The 20,305-nt window shown below is 40.2% G+C and overlaps 1 protein-coding gene across 5 annotated transcripts in view; it reads right to left on the bottom strand.

The window, feature by feature from the left end:
* Positions 1 to 12,085: 12,085 nt before the first annotated feature.
* The window catches only part of STAMBP (STAM binding protein), a 75,402-nt gene continuing 67,182 nt past the window's right edge, over positions 12,086 to 20,305 (bottom strand). For all 5 annotated transcript variants that reach the window (XM_030201782.1, XM_030201781.1, XM_030201784.1 and 2 more), the window contains one exon: positions 12,086 to 13,079. In XM_030201782.1, coding sequence (XP_030057642.1) covers positions 13,023 to 13,079 — 57 coding nt within the window. In that variant the 3' untranslated portion in view covers positions 12,086 to 13,022. The remainder of the gene's footprint in view (positions 13,080 to 20,305) is intronic.

Below are 20,305 nucleotides of genomic sequence, written 5' to 3'. Positions count from 1 at the left end.
TGTTTTCCATGGAAGTACTGTCCAAAAATGTTTAAATATAAATAAATAAAATTACAACTCTCATGTCATAAATCTCCTCCACTATCAGGCACATTGTGAAGTACAAAACCTGAAAAAATCCTGAACTCAAAATATAAGTAGCAAATCTACCATATAACAGTAGCACCTAATTTCTATGATTCAAACAACATGAACCTTACCTAAGATCAGGCAGCACTACAAATATTGCACAGGGCCCTAGAACACCAAGACACCTACTACAAGTAAAACAGAACAAGCTGGACGGCTATAGAGTTCTACACGAAACTACATGCAGACAGATTGCCACAACTTGGTAACACGCAAACACAGACAACCCCACCAAATACAGACAAAATTTAAAATATGAGGACAAAAATGAACTGAACTCCAAGAAGTCAAAGTAGGCATGTACCACAACACAGGAGAATAAAAAACCGAAATGTATTTCCTCTTCTGCCGAGTAAAATACAGACATCTGTGTTGCACATTTCCTAAAACTAACATATTCCACCTAACAAATTAAAAAAAAAAAACAACAACATTTTTTTCTACCTTTGTTGTCAGGGCATTTTAGTTTTTGAAGCATGTTGGTCCCAGTTTCTCTTTTTTTGTTTTCCTGTCTTCTGCTCTCTTTCTAGTGCATAGTGCATGCTATCCATTTCCTCCTGTCTTCTTCTATTCCCTCAATACATCTGTCTCTGACACAGGTCCTCTTTTTCTTTTCTGGAGTCACGGAGGGGGGGGGGGGGCTGAAGTGAGAAGAGAGTAAGCCTCTGGATTCAGGGCAGAAGGGAAGGGGAAAGAAAGAGTGTTGAAAAAACAAAGCTGCTTTTTTGTGCCAGCCTCATGACACACTAGTGTTTTGCAACACATTAGTTAAGAACCGCTGGTATAAACTGTGCTAAAATACAGAGCACTTAAGGGGGGGGGGGGGTCACAAATTTTCTCTCAGTACAGTATATAAAACTAAAAAATTAAAAAGGAAAGAGCTAAATTCAGTCTAGCTCTTGAGTTGTAGTGCTTAGAACAAGTGCTTTTTGATAATCAGGGCAGAACTGGTCCAAACCACAAATTCATTTATTTACATGCAGACCAGACCATTCAGCAGTGGATGCAACTCTTTTCCATTTAATTCATAAGTAAACAGTCACAGATCAACACTAGCACAAGTTCTTCAACTATGCCCAAAGCCAAGCAAATTAATCAAACTCTCCAAATCAAATGTTAGGGTAGGATTCAAACCAGATTAACCCCTCCCCATTCTAAACCTCAAAGAGAAGGGAATTTGAAGCTGTGTGATCTAACTTCTCTCATGATGTGTGTGTTGCGTGTTCAATCATTTGTTCTGTTATCACTAAAGTATACAGGACACATTCTTGCAGTTTGCTATGGTTATGAGGGTCCTACATTAGTCCACTTGAATTCATTTAAATAAAAAAGTCAATAAAATACAACAAAATACAGCAAACAGGAGAATAATCTCAGCAGCAGTAACAAAATACCCAGATATAACAATAGTACCAATTTTTATATACAAAATCCAAGAATATCAAAAAATACTCCTGGCCTCTCATGTATACTCATCAATTATACAGACTCCTGATGTAGGCCTTCTGGCTGAAACACAACGTTGTGTTGAGTCAGTTTGTTTTTCAATAAACTTTACTTCATTTCACTACTCCAGTGGTCCTGTCTTTGGAAAGTCTGGTTCTCACTCCCACTTCTCTCTCTGTGTGGGAGTGAGAACCAGACTTTCCAAAGACAGGACCCACTGGAGTAGTGAAATGAAGTAAAGTTTATTGAAAAACAAACTGACTCGACACAACGTTGTGTTTCGTCCAGAAGGCCTACATCAGGAGTCTGATGGTTAGTGGGAAGTTCCCTTCACTCCCTTTCCAGTCACTTCTTATCTGTATAGTGCTACCAGCTGTACACAGCGCTTTACAGACAGTGCCCTGCCTCTTGAAGCTTACAATTTAATAAGCTAGACAGATGGACTCTGCACAAATCATCCTAATGAAACTAAATATTTTGATCTTTGGCAGAAGAAGCAAGGAGCAGCCAAGAGCAGACAGTCTGTTCCTTCCAGCCTTTCCATTCAGGGAGCAAGGTTGTGAGCGCCCCAGAGACACAGAAGGAAAATCCTTCAATGCAACCAGCCTCACAAGACATGGTGAGTACTATAGTATAGTAGCCAAACAGCTAAAATAAGCATTGTTAGGGCAATGTAGCCAATTGCTGAAATCCTCCTACATCTGCAACATATAATAACGCTAAGCACAGTAATATGCATAATAAAGCCAAGGCCAGAGGTGACTACATACTTCATAGGAGCAACCTCAGAAGCATTTAGGATGGGAGAACAAAGCAGCATTGAGCAGGCACGCTAAAAATTCAGCTGCAACTCTTCTTTCTCTCATATAGAGTGGCTGGGAGGGGGAGTTAAAAAAAGAGGGGACATAGACTCACTAATTGTTTTCTAGAGGAGAGGAGAAGGGCGGGCAATCATTGCACAGGATTCTTTTGTATTAAAACATAAAAATCTAACTACCTCCTGGTCTCTCATCCACGCCATCCCTGGTTTTTCTCCTGACAATGGTACTACTATGTGTGTAACTGCAATATTCGGACACTTTGTGAAAGTATAGAACCTCATCTACTGGCTACTCAAAAGACTTCTATAATCTTTTGAGATATAAAAGTCAGGTAAGGATTTGGCAGCAACAGGAATGCTTGTAGGTAAAAACACACACTGAAAAAAAAGGTTGCAAATGAAATTACCTGCATACTTTGCACCCATGTGTGCAGCGTGAAAACTGCCTCCTCAAAAGGGCAATTTTCAAAGCTATTCCCATAGGAAGCAAACTGTTTTATCTCTGAAAATTGCATACCTTGGAGTGCACGTAATTTTACAGCGCAGCCTGCACTGAGAGGAGGTTCCAGGAGACAAAGACTAGACCAGGAATTCTGGACATCCTGTCTTATTATCATAAAACCTAGTACACTGGGCTTTAAACCTTTATATATACAAACAGCAAGCTGGCTGACAGCCAAATACAGGCGGCAAAACAGAACAGAGAAACACAAAGAAAGCATACCCAGAACAGATGCAGCTGTTTGTTCAGATAATTGGAGACCATTTGGGTGGAGGGTTGGGGGTAATCTGTTGTGTAGTTTAGGGTGTTAATCTGCAGCATGGGGGGGGAAGGGGGTTGAGGAGGGTCAGGGGTATTGGGCTGGGGGAGGCTCAAATGGATTGAGGGATGGCGTTCCTTCACATTAAATATCACCTTGTTTATTGCACTGTTTGGTATGATGGTTGTCAAAAGCCTTGCTCTGATTTTCATTACAATGTATGCCATGTTGGCGATTTAAAATAAAATAGTAATGTTGACTTACAAGGCTTACTATCTAGGTGAACCACCATACTTGTCTCTCCATGGTGATTCCCTATACATTGATCTGATTCTTAAGCTCTTTACGTGCAAATCATTTAGTGTGGCTGAGCCCCAAGTCCATTCTAACCCTAAAGTTGCTGAAACTACCCTTCAACGATTCAACCCTATTCGAACAACCCAACTTAATCTAAGTACCCACACCACATCACTAATCCAAACCACTAACATTAACCACACCTTATCCTGCCCCCATATCCCTTCATCTTCTCATTCTCTATACAATTTGTTATCTCTGTAAAACGAAGTATCCTTACATTGTCTTATCTCTGTTACACATTGTTCCCATTTATGGTAAGCCGCACTGAACCTGCTATCGAGCGGGAAAGAGCGGGGTATAAATGCTACAAATAAATAAATAAATAAATAATGAATTTACAAGACATTCAGCTTTTTTCTTTCACCATCTCCTGCCATACAGCCGTAGCAAAATGTTTCTGCACAAATTCAAGAACATTTTAAAAACTCATTTTTGCAAGCTAACGTTTAATTTACTGCGCTGAAATTCTTTCATGTGTACCCTCTGTCCTACAGCTGGATAACTAGACTTACTGGATTTGTTGTATAATACGAGCAGATGACTGACCTGGATCGAATGGTGGCTCATTTCCCGTTGAGTTTCTGGTGTTTTCTTGTTTGTTGGTATTTCAGACACCTCCTAGATATGCATTGTCATTTACAGGCGATATAAAAAATCTTAGATGTTTGCCTAATAACAAATCTATTAACAATTGATAGTACATCTAAGGTACTAGGAGTTATATTGTATTACTCCACCATTTGAGCCTCAAATAAAGACTAGTTAAGAAGTGTTTCTTTAAGATGAAACAATCGAGATCTGTTCTTATTTTTTTGAAAACAGCTTTGCTTTGTTGGTTCAATCTACAATTCTATCACAACTCTTAAAAGGCAGAACCTTGGATTTATTCTTAAAAGAAAGTTCAACTCTTGCAAAACACTGCAGCCAGATTAATCTTTAAAAAAGAAAAAAAAGTTTGATCATGTGCGTCCAACTTCCCTGGCTCCCTTTCTAGGCACGGGTTGCTTTTTAAGTTAGCCTGCTTCATTTAAAATATTTGAAATGGTCTGGCTCTGAATAGCTCATCGGTCTTGGTCTCTTTCTCTTCAGGTAGTAATCCCTCCGGACTAAGAGTTCATTATTCCTTGATATTTCCCTCTTTTTCTTGTTTTTAATTTTTAGAAGAATTTATTGAGAACCAAGCACAATAACAGGTACAATAAAGCCAAATTATAAACACTGCACAAAAAACCATATAGAGCCATAGTATAATACAAAGAAATAATAAAAGAGGGGAGGAGACTAACATAATGTGCCTGGCTTAGAAGATAAAAACATATGAACAACTGCCAATGCGAACTTCTATTCATTTTCAGAAAAATAAGTTTACCACTTCCCAAAATAAAACCCACAGAACTCCAAAACCAAAACTCCCCCCCCCCCCCATGTCCCACAAGTTAGTCCAGTGAACAAGAAACAAAACTAGCATAAAAATACATACAGCATATGAACAAAAACACCATTAATAGGAACAGTGCATCAGAAAGAGTTCCAAGATTCCCTCCCACTTAGGGCCAGTATGATTTGTAAGAGCAACCAGATATTCCATTTTGCAAAGGTACCACAGTTTGGTAATCCATTTCGCCACTGAGGGCAACATAACCAGTTTTCAGTGACTGGGCAAGTTCAACTGCGCTACAATAAGGGCTTGGTGGACCAAGTTGGATTGTGAATGAGTAAGACCCACGGATTTCTTGCCAAACAAGGGTGCCATTGTAGCTGGCAGCAAGTCCATACAAGTGGCCCTGTACAAACTTCCAGTAAGCTCACGCCTTAACACAAATCCACCAGAGGCGTGCCATTGTACCCACAGCACCACACCCCTGCCAATAATTCGAAGAAGTCCCTGGAAACATATGATGAATTCGAGCAGGAGTAAGATGCCATCTACCGACAACCTTAATGACATTTTCTTCTACAAAATTAGCTAAAGAAATCTTCTGAACAGCCTTTTCAATTGAATTCCAATTGTCAACAGACATAGCGATACCCAACTCCTGTTCCCAGCTCTCCCAGTGCAAAGTGTATAACCCCGAACGTTTACACATGTATTGATAAGATATGTAATAAGACCTTTAGTGCCCCTAGAAACCTCTCAAACATCCTCCAAAAAGTAATCTTCTTGGTGAATCCTATGTCAAACACTAGGACCAAGCAAAAAAATATTTTGGCTGCATGTAAGCATACATGTCAAGCGGATGGAAGCCAATATTCCTTCATCAAAGCAGGGAAGGGAAGGAACTCCTTATTATCAAAGCGTTGCTCCCAAGTAATCAACTATAGTGAGGTCCATTGGGAAAATACCCCACCCTCCGCACCAGAAGGAAACAATGGATTGCCCATTATAGGACAGAGGGGGACTCATGTTTAAGAAAGAGTCCCAGTAGTGAAAGGTAGCGTTAATAGAGGGAGAAATGCAACCTGATAGATGGTGGAACTTGCGAGGGAGTCATACAAGATATTTCAACTTCCTAGGCCCAACCGTAGCTTGCTCTAGCTGTACCCACAACTTGTGATATAAATCCTGAAACCATTTGAGCACTGCTTAAGGCTGAGCAGCTCAATAATATCACAGTAAATTGGGTACTCTCAAACCACTCACCTCTTCTTATCCTTATATAAAAAAAGATCTATGGAGGCGTGGCCTTTTAAGCCAGAATCTTCATTTAAGACATTTAAGTCATTTCTCAAAACTTTTATTTCAGTCGTGTTTTTAGACCCCGGAAATAGGAGGAGTCATTTTGGTTGATGTACCTGTGATTTTTACTTAATGGGGTATGTCTTTTCTTTTTATGATTGCTGCTTTCCTATCATTTCTTAGAGTTTATTTTTGTGCTTTATTTTATGTTATCTCATCTGCTGTACTGTAAACCTGTTCATTCAGAAAGGGTGGCATATCAAATTTTAATAAACAACCAAGCAAATCAACTGAACTTGAAGACCAGAAAAAAAAAAAAGTTTGCGGGAACTGTAGTGGAAGTACCTGAAAAAAAAAAATACATCAAACAAGGTGCAATATTCATTTTCAAAAGAACAATTCTACCAAACCAATATATTTTCATAGCATCCCAGCACTCCAAGTCTCTAGTGAGCTCCCTAGGTAGAGCTGGATAATTGCCTGAGAAAAGGCCCTAAACAATGCTGGTCAGTTGGACCCCCAAATAATGAATCCCAGTTTGGACCCACTTAAATGGGAAAGATGCCTTGAGAGAATTTACAGTGGACTGGGTAAGACCAAATGCCAAGGATATTTCCCTCTTTTAGGTCAGTTCACTACAAGAGAATTTTAAGCAATCTTCTTCCTATAAAGCAACCTAGATTTGGAATGATCTTCCTATACTGATTTTAAAAACAATCTAGGGATTTTTCCACTATTTGGTATTACTATCTGATATTTGATTTTGCTATTTATATAATATCTAATCTAATATCAGCATTTATAGATTGCTTTCTCCCCCAGCAATGAGCCAGAGTGGTTGATCCTGCCAGTAGCATATGCTTGTCAAAGATTAAGCCATGCACGTGTAAGTACGCACGGCCGGTACAGTGAAACTGCGAATGGCTCATTAAATCAATTATAGTTCCTTTGATCGCTCTAGACTGAAAGCCCACCTCTTTAACATTGCTTTTGACTCGTAACCACTCGCCTCCACCTACCCTCCTCTCTTCCTTCCCGTTCACATTAATTGATTTGATTTGCTTATTTTTTTTGTCTATTAGATTGTAAGCTCTTTGAGCAGGGACTGTCTTTCTTCTATGTTTGTGCAGCGCTGCGTACGCCTTGTAGCGCTATATAAATGCTAAATAGTAGTAGTAGTAGTAGTGGTTTACAAGTTAAAAAAAAAGAAAACAGGAATTGAAGACCAGTGATTCTTATCTCAAATATTCTTGGCTAAATGTTAAAGTTAAGTGCTTTTGAAAAGCTAAATAAGAGGGTAGTTGCCAATGAAAGCTCATAGTGCCAGATTCCAGCTCTGTTTCCAAGTGAACTGGACATACAAAGGAGCAAGAAAAAAACTGCATGGTAATTAAAAAGAAAAGCGACTGAAATCTCATTACAAAAAACTTCCTTACCATTTTTTTGGATGAAAAGAATGAACATGGGGCTTAATTTTATACCAGGACATCTATGTGAAAAATCCAAAGGTAATTGTTTAAAGCCTATTTATAAAGAAAACATAGGTGTCTTATGTGCCTTTGTAAAACAGAGTAGAGTAGCAGCCTAATGGTTAGAACAGCAGTAGAAGGGAAGCCCAGTTCAAATCCTACTGCTGCTCCTTGTGATTTTGGGCAAACTCACTTAGCCTGTATTACCTCAGATACAAAACTAGATGTAAGCCCCTGGGGACAGGAAATACATATTTTCAAAGCACTTAGCCTCCAAAGTTCATAGGTTTCTATGGAACTTGGAAGGCTATGGCTTTGAAAATATGCCTTATAGCGTATCTGAATTTAACTCACCTTCAGTTACACTACAAAAGAGTCATGACCTAAGTTCAACATCCCGTTTTTTCTCTTCCCTTTATAGAACAATCTCCCAGAACCAGCCCCAACAATATATAAATGTTCAGGCACTTTGAGGCAGGTGTAACATGCAGACCTCTGCTCTGCCCAAACTCTGCAGATCAAGGAAAAGTAGGTACACACTATGTGTACACGTTTTAGACGGCTATGCCATTATGAAATGTTATAAAAGACCTTTTCTAAGTGTACAAAAGGCTTTATATGCAGAAAAGCCCTTTAGAAAATTACTCCCCAAAGAGGAGTGGCCTAGTGGCTAGAGCACCGGTTTTGCAATCCAGAGGTGGCCGGTTCAAATTCCACCACTGCTCCTTGTGATCTTGGGCAAGTCACTTCATCCTCCATTGCCTCAGGTACAAACTCAGATTGTGAGCCCTCCTGGGATACAAAAATATCCAGAGTACTTGAATGTAACCCACCTTGAGCTACTACTGAAAAAGGTGTGGGCAAAATCTAAATAAATAAATATTTGCTCCCTGATTCTTCCTGTCTTTAAAATGCATCTCTTCCCTCATTCCCTCTACCAGCCACACAGTGTATGCTCCAATGATTTTGAAAACCTTTGCCAGAGAGCAAACAGCTAGTGTCAAGTCTAGAAGATCCTCTTGGCACTACACTGTGGCTGCTAGAGTAGTCATCTCTCCTCCCTCCTCAGGGCTTCCTCCAAGATGCTCCAAGTCCCAACAGACTCAAACACAAATGCTACTGCTTAGCCACACAGTCTTGCCTAGCATGCTATTCTAATTTCAGAAGTGTTGCCAACCTCCTATTCTCAGTTGCTCAGGAAACTGTAAGGAAAGGCCTCGTAACAGATTATTTTCATCAGCAAGCAGCTTTTAAGCAACATACGAATCAGAACCAGGGACTCAGCACCAACGTTCATCAGAATTATAGAAACAGATCAAATTAATCACCAACAACCTATTTAAAAAAAATGCCATCACCACAATACTCAGGGTCTTACAAACATCCCTTCCCAGAGCTGGTACTAGGGCCCATGGCAGAAATTGGGGGAGGGGCCCCAAACCTGGCTTTCTAGTTGCGGAGTACCGCAAGGTTCTCCCTGGTCTCTCATCTTATTTAACATCATGATGATTCCTCCTGGTAATCTACTTGAAAGCAATGGTTTTTCTACTTTATTTTTGCTGATGACATCACTATTTACATCCCATTTTTCAAAACTCTTTATGATATCATTAACAAAATCAAATTATAGATATCACATTAACTGAATCCTGGGTTTCTAATTTTAAATTGAAACTTAATACTGAGAAGACTAAATTTTTATTAATAACAAATCCTTATCATCTGACTATTCTCAAAGATTTTACAATTGATAATATAAAACATACTCTCTTGTATCCTCAATGAAAGTCTTAGGGGTTACAATTAATCAGTTTTTGTCAAGTCTCGAATGTTGTCTCTAGTTCTTTCCATACGCTTTGGAAACTAAAGAGATTGCGATCATTTTTCACAAAAACAGTCTTCCGTACCTTGACCCAATCTCTAGTTCTAACAAAAATTGACTGTTGTAATTCCATCTATGCTGGAATTAAATGTGGCCTTCTTAAAAAAACCACAAACTGTTCAAAACATGGCTGCCCGTCTAATTTGTACATCACCACACTTTGCTAAAGCTACCCCACTTCTTCATAGTCTACCCTGGTTACCTATAAAGAGCAGAATTTTGTTCAAGCTATGTGCATTGGTCCATCAAATTTTATTTGGTATGTCACTGTACTATATGAATGAAACTCGTTGATTTACCTCCACGCATTGCTTCCGTGTCATCCAGAGACCATCTCATTTTACTTTTCCCCAGTTGCAGAAATGTATCTTACAAAACTATCCACAATGCTAACTTTTCTTATCAATGCACCAAAATCTGGAATTATCTTCCTAAACAAATTAGATATACTAGTGATTATGGGTTATTTCGCAATTTATTGAAAACTTACTTTTTTAGCTCAATCTTCAACAATGTTAGAACTCGGTGCTAAATATTATTTAGTTCCTTCTATTTCACTTCTTCCTGATGCCCCACTGAATTTGCCCCTATCACTTCCTATATATTATTTTTATGATGTATTCTTTAAATGTAACTCTAATTATTTCCCTTTTATGTTTATATTGTAAGCCACATTGAACCTGAGTTTCACTTGGGCTAATGGGATAGAAATTCCATAATAGATAAATAAATAAACCCACCAGGACACTACATCTTTTAACTTCAGATAGGCTTGGGGGCCCCCTGTAGTATAGGGCCCCAAAGCAATTGGCCTGTTTGCACCCCTAAGACCAGCCCTGTCCCTTCCCCTCTATAAGAAACTACTTATAGATCTGAAATCTATAGTCAACAATACATTTTATGGAAGTGCCCATTCTGTTTTAAGTCACTTTTCAGAAAAAGAAGGGTCTCCGCTGGTTGTGTGTGGTTGCTTTGTAGGTTTCATATGTTCTTAGAACAGTGCTTCCTAACCCTCTCCTGGAGGATCACCACAATGAATATGCATGAGATATATTTACATGTATTGGAGATCCGTAGTATGCAAACCTTCACCACGATGCATATTCATTGTGCTATTCCTGAAAATCTGATTAGCTAGGTGTACTTCCAGAGGAGGCTGAGAAGTACTTGCCTATTATATTAGTAAACAGCATACTGCACTGTTACTACAGAAGGAAACTATCACAAAGCTCAAGCTGTCTTCTCAGTTCTGTGTATATGACAGAATTAAATGACATCACTAGAGACATCAGCTACAGAACAAACATCTTGAACTCCATGTCACTGTCCTTACTTGTTGTGCATAAAGGGAGTTTAAATGTGAACTAGAAGTCTCAGGACCATCAAACCAAGCAACCTATGGACTGCATTCCTTTTCCCCATCCCACAGAGGTTTCCATTCTTAATGGGACACTCTAAAAGGAGCAACCTAATATGACACATGAAATCAGCAATTTAACTTATGCAAGTGCATCAAAATTCAACGTTAAACTTTTCAATCTTTTACATTACATTAAACTGAACCAACAACGAGAGGTATTTCACAGACCATGGAAAAATATTGTTATCTAAATGAAGAACCACCCATAGAAGCCTAAAAGGGAGAAAGATTAATCCTTTACAATCCCAGCCCCTGCTACTTCTCAGTTTTGCTTCAAGATACAATTTGTTTTGTTTTATTAGTTCAACATTTTTCTGGGTTTAGGGAGGATGGGAAAATATGCCCCTTTATACATATTGAAGTCTCTTTTGTTAAAATGTCTTCCTGGATGTCTCAGGGCAGTGCTAGCAAACAGCATGAGGGTAATTGTAACTTGAGGCACATGGAAACAAGTAAGGGGGAAAATGGGAAGAAGTGGATGAGGAATGATAAAATGAGAAGAAAAGAAGGATGAAAAATAAGTTTAGATGAACAGGGGCCGTTGAAGAAGGCTGTCTCAGTAAAATTAAGAAGTAGCCTCAGGAGAGGGGTGGGTTAGGTAATATAAAATAAAATCAAGACATATAGGCTTTTGTCATCATTGTTAAACATTTAATGACTGTGTTGAACAATGATTGTATGGTTTAAACCAATGCTATTTTCTTTTCTATGGTCATCAGAAAGGCTTAGCTCATAAACTTGCAAAAAAAAAAAACTGGACGACCTCAGATTGTGTTGGATATGAACTGACAATTGTTACAGTAAAAGAATGGGTATTATCTCTACTTGTTCATTTCCAGTGCTGTTTTGTGGCTTGCTACATCACTCATGTCAATTCTCCCAAAACTGCTATTTCTGCTCTTAACTTCTTGCACGCACTATGTTCTGTATGTACAAGGGCAGGAACAATGAAGCTGTGAGTGCTAGCACTTCATGGAAAAACCTCTCTCTGGGCAGGACTACATAAAGAATATAAACACACTGAACCTGAGAAAGGATTCTGGGTTTTGCTTAATTTTGCTTTAACAAACGTTTCACAGATGCACTTGCCAAAAACAAACAAAACAAAAAACATGTTTACTGTAATTAAAGTTGGCTTTAATTAGAGCTGGGATCAGTTCATTTACCATTCTCAATGGCTGGAATACCAGATCAAACAAACAATTTTGTATGCAAATGTTATATTGTTCCATATTAGCTGAAGTTAAGGGTGTGACACTGCTGCTATCATTTTTGGCCACATACAAGTTATAGCCAGAGGGAATGACATTTTCTTTTAACAGTCACAGATTAGATAAAGATTATTACTGTAAATGAACAATAATGCTTAAACTGCCCCAAAATCAGAGTTTATTTTAAAATTAACTTTGTTTATCTCTTTCAACGTAGTAACAAGATAGTGGTAACAAGGTTTTCAAGGTTCCAGCAATCATGACATTTTGGCACACATTGTGGCTGCTCCCCTTGAAGCACCACCTCCCTAACAGTCACATCAAAGCTACACCATCCACGACTGTCACATCCAAAGCCACACCAGCCATGATGGATGCGTTTCCTGTAGTGACACCAGAAGTCCAGTTCCACAGGAATCAATTATAAGTGCAAAGTTAAAAAAATATGCAAGAAAAGGCGGGCCAATTTTGAAAACACATGCTGTTTTCCAAAGCACACCTTCCTACAGTCAGGATTACAGGGCTCATTTACAGTCATAGCCCTTAACAAAAAGAATCCATGGTGGCTGCTGTTTAAGTTGTGAAACTATAAATTTAGATGGATATGTGCATTCTGTTAACAGAAAAAAAAATCCTAGTCAAATATATTAAATTATATACATTATCATATAAAACCTAAAAACAGTGTAATATAGATGCTAATTAGCTTTCCCCCCCCCCCCAAGGAGTCTATTTTTAACTTGCTTTATGTTACAGAAAATAATTATCTTAGATTCTTGAAAAGAGAAAGAGGGAGAGGGATCCATATATTTTCTTTAGAGACTGTGCATCATTCATAGGCAAGGATTTATCGCAGGTCCATCACTGTGATCTCTCTGTCCATAACACTCACATGGCTGCAGGCCTATAAGAGAAAAGAAGGCAGAACTTATTTCTGCAAGCACCAAATAGTTAAAGTGGGAGAGCCAAGCAGGCATTTGGAAGACTCTTTTGAGTTGGTAGGGATTAGGGTATCACAGAAGACAGAGATGGGAGCAGATCTGGTTCTGAGAGAACCGGGGGTCTATGGTCCTTAATCAGTGACTCCAGATACAACCTAGGGGGGGGGGGGGGGGGGCGGGGGAGGACAGAATTGGAATGGCTGTAAAATGGGAAGCAAAATAATCAAGGATAGCAAGAAAACTAAAAATGTAAGAAACATAGAATATAGCATCAGGGATAACAGCTATAAGGTCCATCTAGTCTACTAAATTTTTACTTATGGAGCAGAGTCACAACGATCTTTGGTTTTCTCCTCACCGCCCTTGGTATTCAAGAGCAGTTCTTGAAGGCCACTCAAAGGTCATGTTTGTAGGCTATCCCTCATGAATATGCATGTCTGCAACTCTCCCTCTCTTCTCCCCTTACCCCATTGTAGCCTGAGTCATTAGGGCCGGGGCTCACTAACCCTGCAAGCTGAAGTAACTGCCACCAAAAATATGACCTTCCAAGTCAGGTACTTCAAATGGTAGGTATCCAGTGACAGAAGGAGCTTTCATTAGCTTGGTAAGTACAACATCAAGGCTCCCACCCAAAACACGACCTTTGGGTGGGAGCCTTGATGGGAGGCTTCAATAGAACTATCCAAAGCTAAAGCTCCAATTGAATTATGATGAGCCTTACCAGAGATGGTCTTGAGACCCACCTCTGACAGATATAGAAGGTATTCAAGTAGGATTTGGTTGGGGCAAGTAAAGGATCTATGAACTTGCCCTCAGACCAGATGGTAAACCTCTTCCATTTAAAAAAGTATGCCCTCTTAGTGGAATCCTTTTCTGGCAGCCAACAAGACCTGTGAGACACTGTCCGACAAATTCAGGGATGCTGAAACTCAATAGTGTACTATGTTACTGCATGATCAGCAACTGGGAAGCACTCCAGCCTCATACGACTTCTAATGGAGAGATCCAGCAGAAGTGGAAACCATCCTTGTTTTGGCCAATAAGGGGCTATGAGAATTATGGTTCCCTGGTCTGGCTCAGCTTCAGAATGGTCTTCACTGAGAGAAATTGGAGGATATGCGAATAAAAAACCCTACCATCAATACAGGAGGAAGGTATCTGAGGCTAGTATTTAGAGCACGCCTATCCTGGATCAAACTGAGGAACTTTCTTGTTAAATAGAGTGGTGAAGAGATTTAATGAGGGGGTACCCAACTCTCAAAATAACCTGCAAACAACTTTGTCATCCACTATTTATTCATGGGGTTGGAGTACACAACTCAAGTTTGTCTGACAAGACATTGTACTTGCCTGCCAGATATGTTGCTTTGAGAAACATTCTATGAGAAATAATCAATTTCCACATTCTGACAGTCTCCAAACACAAGAAGTATGACCTTGTACCTCCCTACTTGTTTACGTAATACATGGTTACCTGGTTATCCATTTGAACCACAATAACCTTGTTGGATAACTGATCTCAAAGCCTTTAGAACATTTCACACTGCTCTTAGCTGTAGGAAGCTTATCTGCTGAAACTTTTGCTGAGCAAAGCATTACACCCTGGGTGTGAAGACCATGCAAATGAGCCCCCAATTCCATTTGGATGCATCTGTCATTAGAATTGCTGAATCTGAGAAATTTGAAAGAGGAATCCTTCGCCAGATTGGAATGATTCAGTACCAGGACAGCAAGTCCCATAGAGGACTGGTGTCAGATACGATGTCCTACAGGATTTCCCATAGACTGAATCCACTCAGTGGATAAAGTCAATTGAGCTTGCGTCAAACAGAGGCACATTCCATCAGAGTGGCATGACTGTTGATGCCATTTGACTCACGTCCTCAACATTGACCAGCTGAAATACACTAACTCTCCTGAATTTTCCCTACAAAGGAAATCAAGGTGGAAATCCTCGGTTGTGAAAGAAAAGGCAGGTGGCATTTTTGTGTTATTCTTAGATGTGATTTGCGATCATTTATTACAAACTTTAGCAATTTCAGCAATCGAACAGTTGAGTCAACAGATTTTTCTGCCCCTTCCTGAGTAGTGTGCTTTATAAGTCAATTGTCTAAACACAGAAGCACATGCATCCCATGTCTGCATAAATACGCTAAACACTTTGTGAACATTCAAGGTACTGCCATGAGGCCAAATGGCAGAACACAGTATCTGTATGTGGGTATAAAATCTGTCAGATCGAGAACAAACCAGTCCACCTTTTGGAATAACGGAGACTAAGGAAACATCCTGTCTAGAATGAGAAAACATCTTCTGTCTTCTTTATGATCAGGAAAGACTTGGAATAAATCCCTGCCCTCTTTCCTGTGGTGGAACGGACTCAACCATATTAGATTGTAAGAGGGAAGATTTCCTTTGTAAGTAAGTATTTCCCAATGCTAAAAGCTTAATCTTGATGCTCCTGGTGGTGGGCAGTATGGAGACAAATCCATAAATTGAAGATGATAACCTATCTGGACGATTTTGGGAACCTATCTATCTGTGGTTACAAGTGGTCCATCTATTTGCAAAATAATTTTGCCTTCTTCCTACAGGAAGGTCATCTGGAATTGATATAGGGACTGAAGCTATGTTCTGTTGGAGGTACTTAAAACCCCATTTCCAGTTTTGGCTGGAATTTTTGGGCCCTCTGCTGTCTGGAATGAGGCGAGAACCCTGTCTAAATTGGAAGAAGCGGAAGTCGAAGGACACCTACACCTTTGAGAGTAAAAGGATCTCTGTTGCCCTCCACTCCACTCTTAGAAGAGTAGGTCAGGTCAGAAATGGACCTGGAGAGGGTCTTAAAGTGTCACTGAGCTGCTGCTTGATGAGACTGGCAGCCCCCTGTACTGTATCTCCAAAGAGATTCTTTCAGTGGCACAACACAGCATGGCACGACAACAAGCTTTTCCTGCATATCTTCTCTTTTGTCTAGCTGTCAGCAGGCATCAATACACATAGCAGAAGCTCTCAATGCTGTAAAAATATCATAGGTCACATGGACCATGTATTTTCCACACTCCTTCCCTTTGGTTACTAGTGAGTGGAATCCTTTAGCCGTTTGTCAAGAAAGAGTGCCCATGAACTCTACAACACTGTGCATATTAATCCTCAATACGTACCCATGAAACATCCTATGCAAGCGTAGTATTCTGAAGTACTCTTTTCCCAAAAGACTCCAATGTGTGAGCCTCCCTCCCAGGGGAACTATGAGGAGCGAGCCTTTGTGCTCTTGGCTTTTTTGGAGGGCAGATTTGACCATCATGGGGATGGTGATGAAGTTGTTGCTTCTTGAATCATGGAGCCTTCTGGATTCTGTACACTTAAGAGTCCACATAGGGTCTCCCACATTCTCCTCTGTACATCCTTCAAGATTCTCTGTCACAGGACTGTGTCAAGGAATTGGAAGATATCCAATGCTTCTGTCCTAGACTATTCCTCTGTCTATGAAATGGGACAGCCTAAGAGGCATATTTTCAAAGCACTTTGGGAGGCTAAGTTCCATAGGTTTCTATGGAACTTTGGGAGGCTAAGTGCTTTGAAAATAAGCCTCTTCGGCACCTCCAGAACAAAATCAATGAAAGAACTCTCCTGGTGGGGAGATCTGTTGACTTTGCTCCTGAGAAGCTCTATGAGTGCTCAGACTCAAAGAAAAAAAAAATCAGTGAAGTCCGAATCTCTGTGGTGCATTAGCAAAGACTGCTTCCCTGAAGCACTGGAAATGGACACCAGTGCAACTGACCTCAGCTGGGACCTCTCCAGGTCTCAGTGTCCATTTCAGGCAGAGCATGGGTCTTGAGTGCTGGCTGTTTCTCATCTGCCCTCAACATCAACAATTTTTGAAGCTGCAGCAAAGGTATGGGCATCACAGTAGGAGTGGCCACATCCTGCTGAGTCACTTGGAGTGTATCAGAACTGGAGTCTCACGTATGAGGAGGCTGTCACATCCTCTCTGACAGCATAGAGGGGATAAACAGACCTCATGCTGAGGGTGCTTCAAGGATAATTGCTACCTTGATGCGTCAGTGCCATGCTTCAAGGGGGTGAAATGCTGAGACATACATCTCAGTCTCTGTCTGATGTTGTGTACACTTCCTCAACACAGATGAAGGGCTAATCTTTCCTCTTCTTCAGATGGGAATCAGACTATGATGGCTCCTGGTGGGCTCTACCAAGGCTCGATGTCGAGAGTTATCGAGACTCTCAATGTCGATGCATTCCCTGCATTTGATGCAGCTCCTGGCTCCACGGAGATCAACTATTTCTCATGCCAAAATCTACAGACTGATCTTATTGCTGAAAAGCTTTTCACACTGCTTTTCTCTGCCACAAATCCCTCTCTGACACCTGTAAACAAAAAATACAACAAGAGGCATCATTGTTGGGTCCGAAGCATTGCAGGTATGGGGAATGAGTATCTAATGGATATGGTCCTACTGCACCAGGAACACATCTTGAAGTTACTAGCCACAGGAAAATCAAAACACACGATGGTGACAAAATTCCCAAAACATGGGTCTATGTTTCTGCCAAAGAATTACAATAGATATCTTCTGGACATGAATGGTTGTGGAGGCCTGTTTCTTCTTGCCCCATGTCAACTTTGCTCTACCTTGCAGAACCTAAACCAACAGGACCAGAGATATATGTGATTTCTGCTGCCATTCTCAGAGCAGCTCAATGTCAATAGGTGGCCTGCAACAAGCTAACATGAAAAACGAAATAAAGCTTCAACTTCAATGCAAAACCTAACTAGGGAACAACTGGGAACCTGTGAAAGTAAACCAAGTAACAGCAATAGGACTTACAGATGGAAAAAGGACAAAATTTGCACAATTTGGCAATGAGACGACTAACAAAGAGTCCGATCATCTCTGTGAAAAAGTTAAGACTGAGGAGGTCCAGCGCAACAGCAGCAGGTGGGAACAGGTGTGCATGTGCAGTTACTGTTCAGAAGCTTCTGGAAAAGAAGCTGAGTAGCGCTTCCAAGCTATGCTCTGTCGCTGACATCACCCATATGTGACAATTTAGCAATCCTGCTTGTCTTTGTACCAGAAATGGTTTTCAAGGGTGATGATGCGGACGAACTGAAATTTCAGTGAACCTGGAAGATGTACTGAGACAAATTAAAATCGTCCATAGTACCTGAAGATTGGAGGGTGGTCAATGTGATGCCAATTTGGTGATCCGGGAAATTACAGACTGGTAAGCCTGAAGTTCGTGCGGGCAAATAGTGTAAACTATTATAAAGAATAAAATTACAGAACACATAAGACAAACATGGTTTAATGGGACAGAGTGAGTCAGCATGGGTTCAGCCAAGGAAAGTCTCGCTCACCAATTTGCTTCATTTCTTTGATGGCGAGAGTAAACGTGGATAAAGGTGAGGCAGTTGATGTAGTGTATCTAGATTTTCAGAAAGTTTTTGACAAAGTGCCTCATGAGAGACTCCTGAGAAAATTAGAGAGTCATGGGATAGAAGACAAAGTTCTGGTGTGGATTAGGAATTGGTTATTGGACAGAAAACAGAGGGTAGGGTTAAATGGTCATTTCTCTCAATGGAGGAGGGTGAACAATGGAGTGCCACAGGGATCGGTACTGGGACCAGTGCTATTTAACATATTTATAAATGATATGGAAATCAGAATGATGAGTGAGGCAATTAAATTTGCAGATGACACAAAATTATTCAAGGTCGTTAAAACACATGCGGACTATGAAATATTGCAGGAAGACCTTAAGAAATTAGAAAACTGGGCATCCAAATGGCAGATGAAATTTTATGTGGACAAATGCAAGGTGATACACACTGGAAAGAATAATCTGAATCACAGTTACCTGATACTAGGGTCCACTTTGGAGGTCAGCACTCAAGAAAAAGATCTAGGTGTTGTTGTAGATAATACTCTGAATTCTTCTGCTTAGTGTGCAGCGGCAGCCAAAAATGCAAACAGAATGCTAGGCATTATTAGGAAAGGGATGGTGAATAAGACCAAAAATACTATAATGCCTCTGTATTGCTCCATGGTGCGACCGCACCTTGAGTATTACTTTCATTTCTGGTCACCATATCTCAAAAAAGATACAGCAGAATTATAAACGTGAAAAAAGAAAAGCGACCAAAATGATAAAGGGGATGGAACTCCTCTTGTATGAGGAAAGGCTAAAGACGTTAGGACACTTCAGCTTGGAAAAGAGACGGATGAAGGGAGATATGATTGAGATCTACAAAACCCTGAATGGTGTAGAACAAGTTGAAGTTAATCAAATTTTTACTCGTTCCAAAAGTACAAAGACTAGGGGACTCTCAAGGAAGTTACATGGAAATACCGCTAAAACAAATAAGAGGAAATATTTTTTCACTCAATGAATAGTTAAGTTCTGGAACCCTTGCTGGAGGATGTGGTAACAGCGGTTAGTGTATCTGGGTTTAAAAAAAGATTTGGACAAGTTCCTAGAGGAACGTCCATAGTCTGCTATTGAGACAGAGATGGGAAAGCCACTGCTTGCCCTGAGATTTGTAGCATGGAATGTTGCCAAAATTTGGGTTTCTGCAAGGTACTTGTGACCTGGCTTGGCCATTGTTGTAAACAGAATACTGGGCTAGATGGACCATTGGTCTGACCCAGTATGGCTACTCTTATGTTCTTGGAGAAATGAGTGGCTCATATCCTATTGTCTCACTTCTCCTCTAACACATTTAGATCTTCAAATATCATCTCACAGATTTTTGATGCAGATACTGCACACCACTTGGTAGCCTGCATAGACTGTTTCTATCCTGTCTACATCTTTCCAGAAGTATGGCTTCAGAACCGGACATGGTATTCTAGGGTGAGGCCTCAATAACTACCTCACCAGCAGAAGCATCACCTTCCTCTTCCTATGCATCCAACCATCCCTCTGAATCTGGCACCACCATATTATACAGCTCTGCTAGTCTGGGATGATCAGATATGATCACCCTAAGGTTACCTCCCCTGGTTAGTGCACAAAAATATCTCAAGTACTGCTCCCTTGCATTGCTGCATCTCAAAGACATGATTCTGCAGTTTTTTGTGTCAAATCTTAACTGCCAAGCACTTGATCATGTTTCACATTTTCTTGGGTTCCATATTCTGTCCACTCTGTTGTAAAACTACATGGTACC

Source organism: Microcaecilia unicolor, chromosome 4 (genome assembly GCF_901765095.1).
Source record: "Microcaecilia unicolor chromosome 4, aMicUni1.1, whole genome shotgun sequence".
In the NCBI taxonomy this organism is placed as follows: domain Eukaryota; kingdom Metazoa; phylum Chordata; class Amphibia; order Gymnophiona; family Siphonopidae; genus Microcaecilia; species Microcaecilia unicolor.
This window is presented reverse-complemented; position numbering and strand designations above follow the sequence as displayed.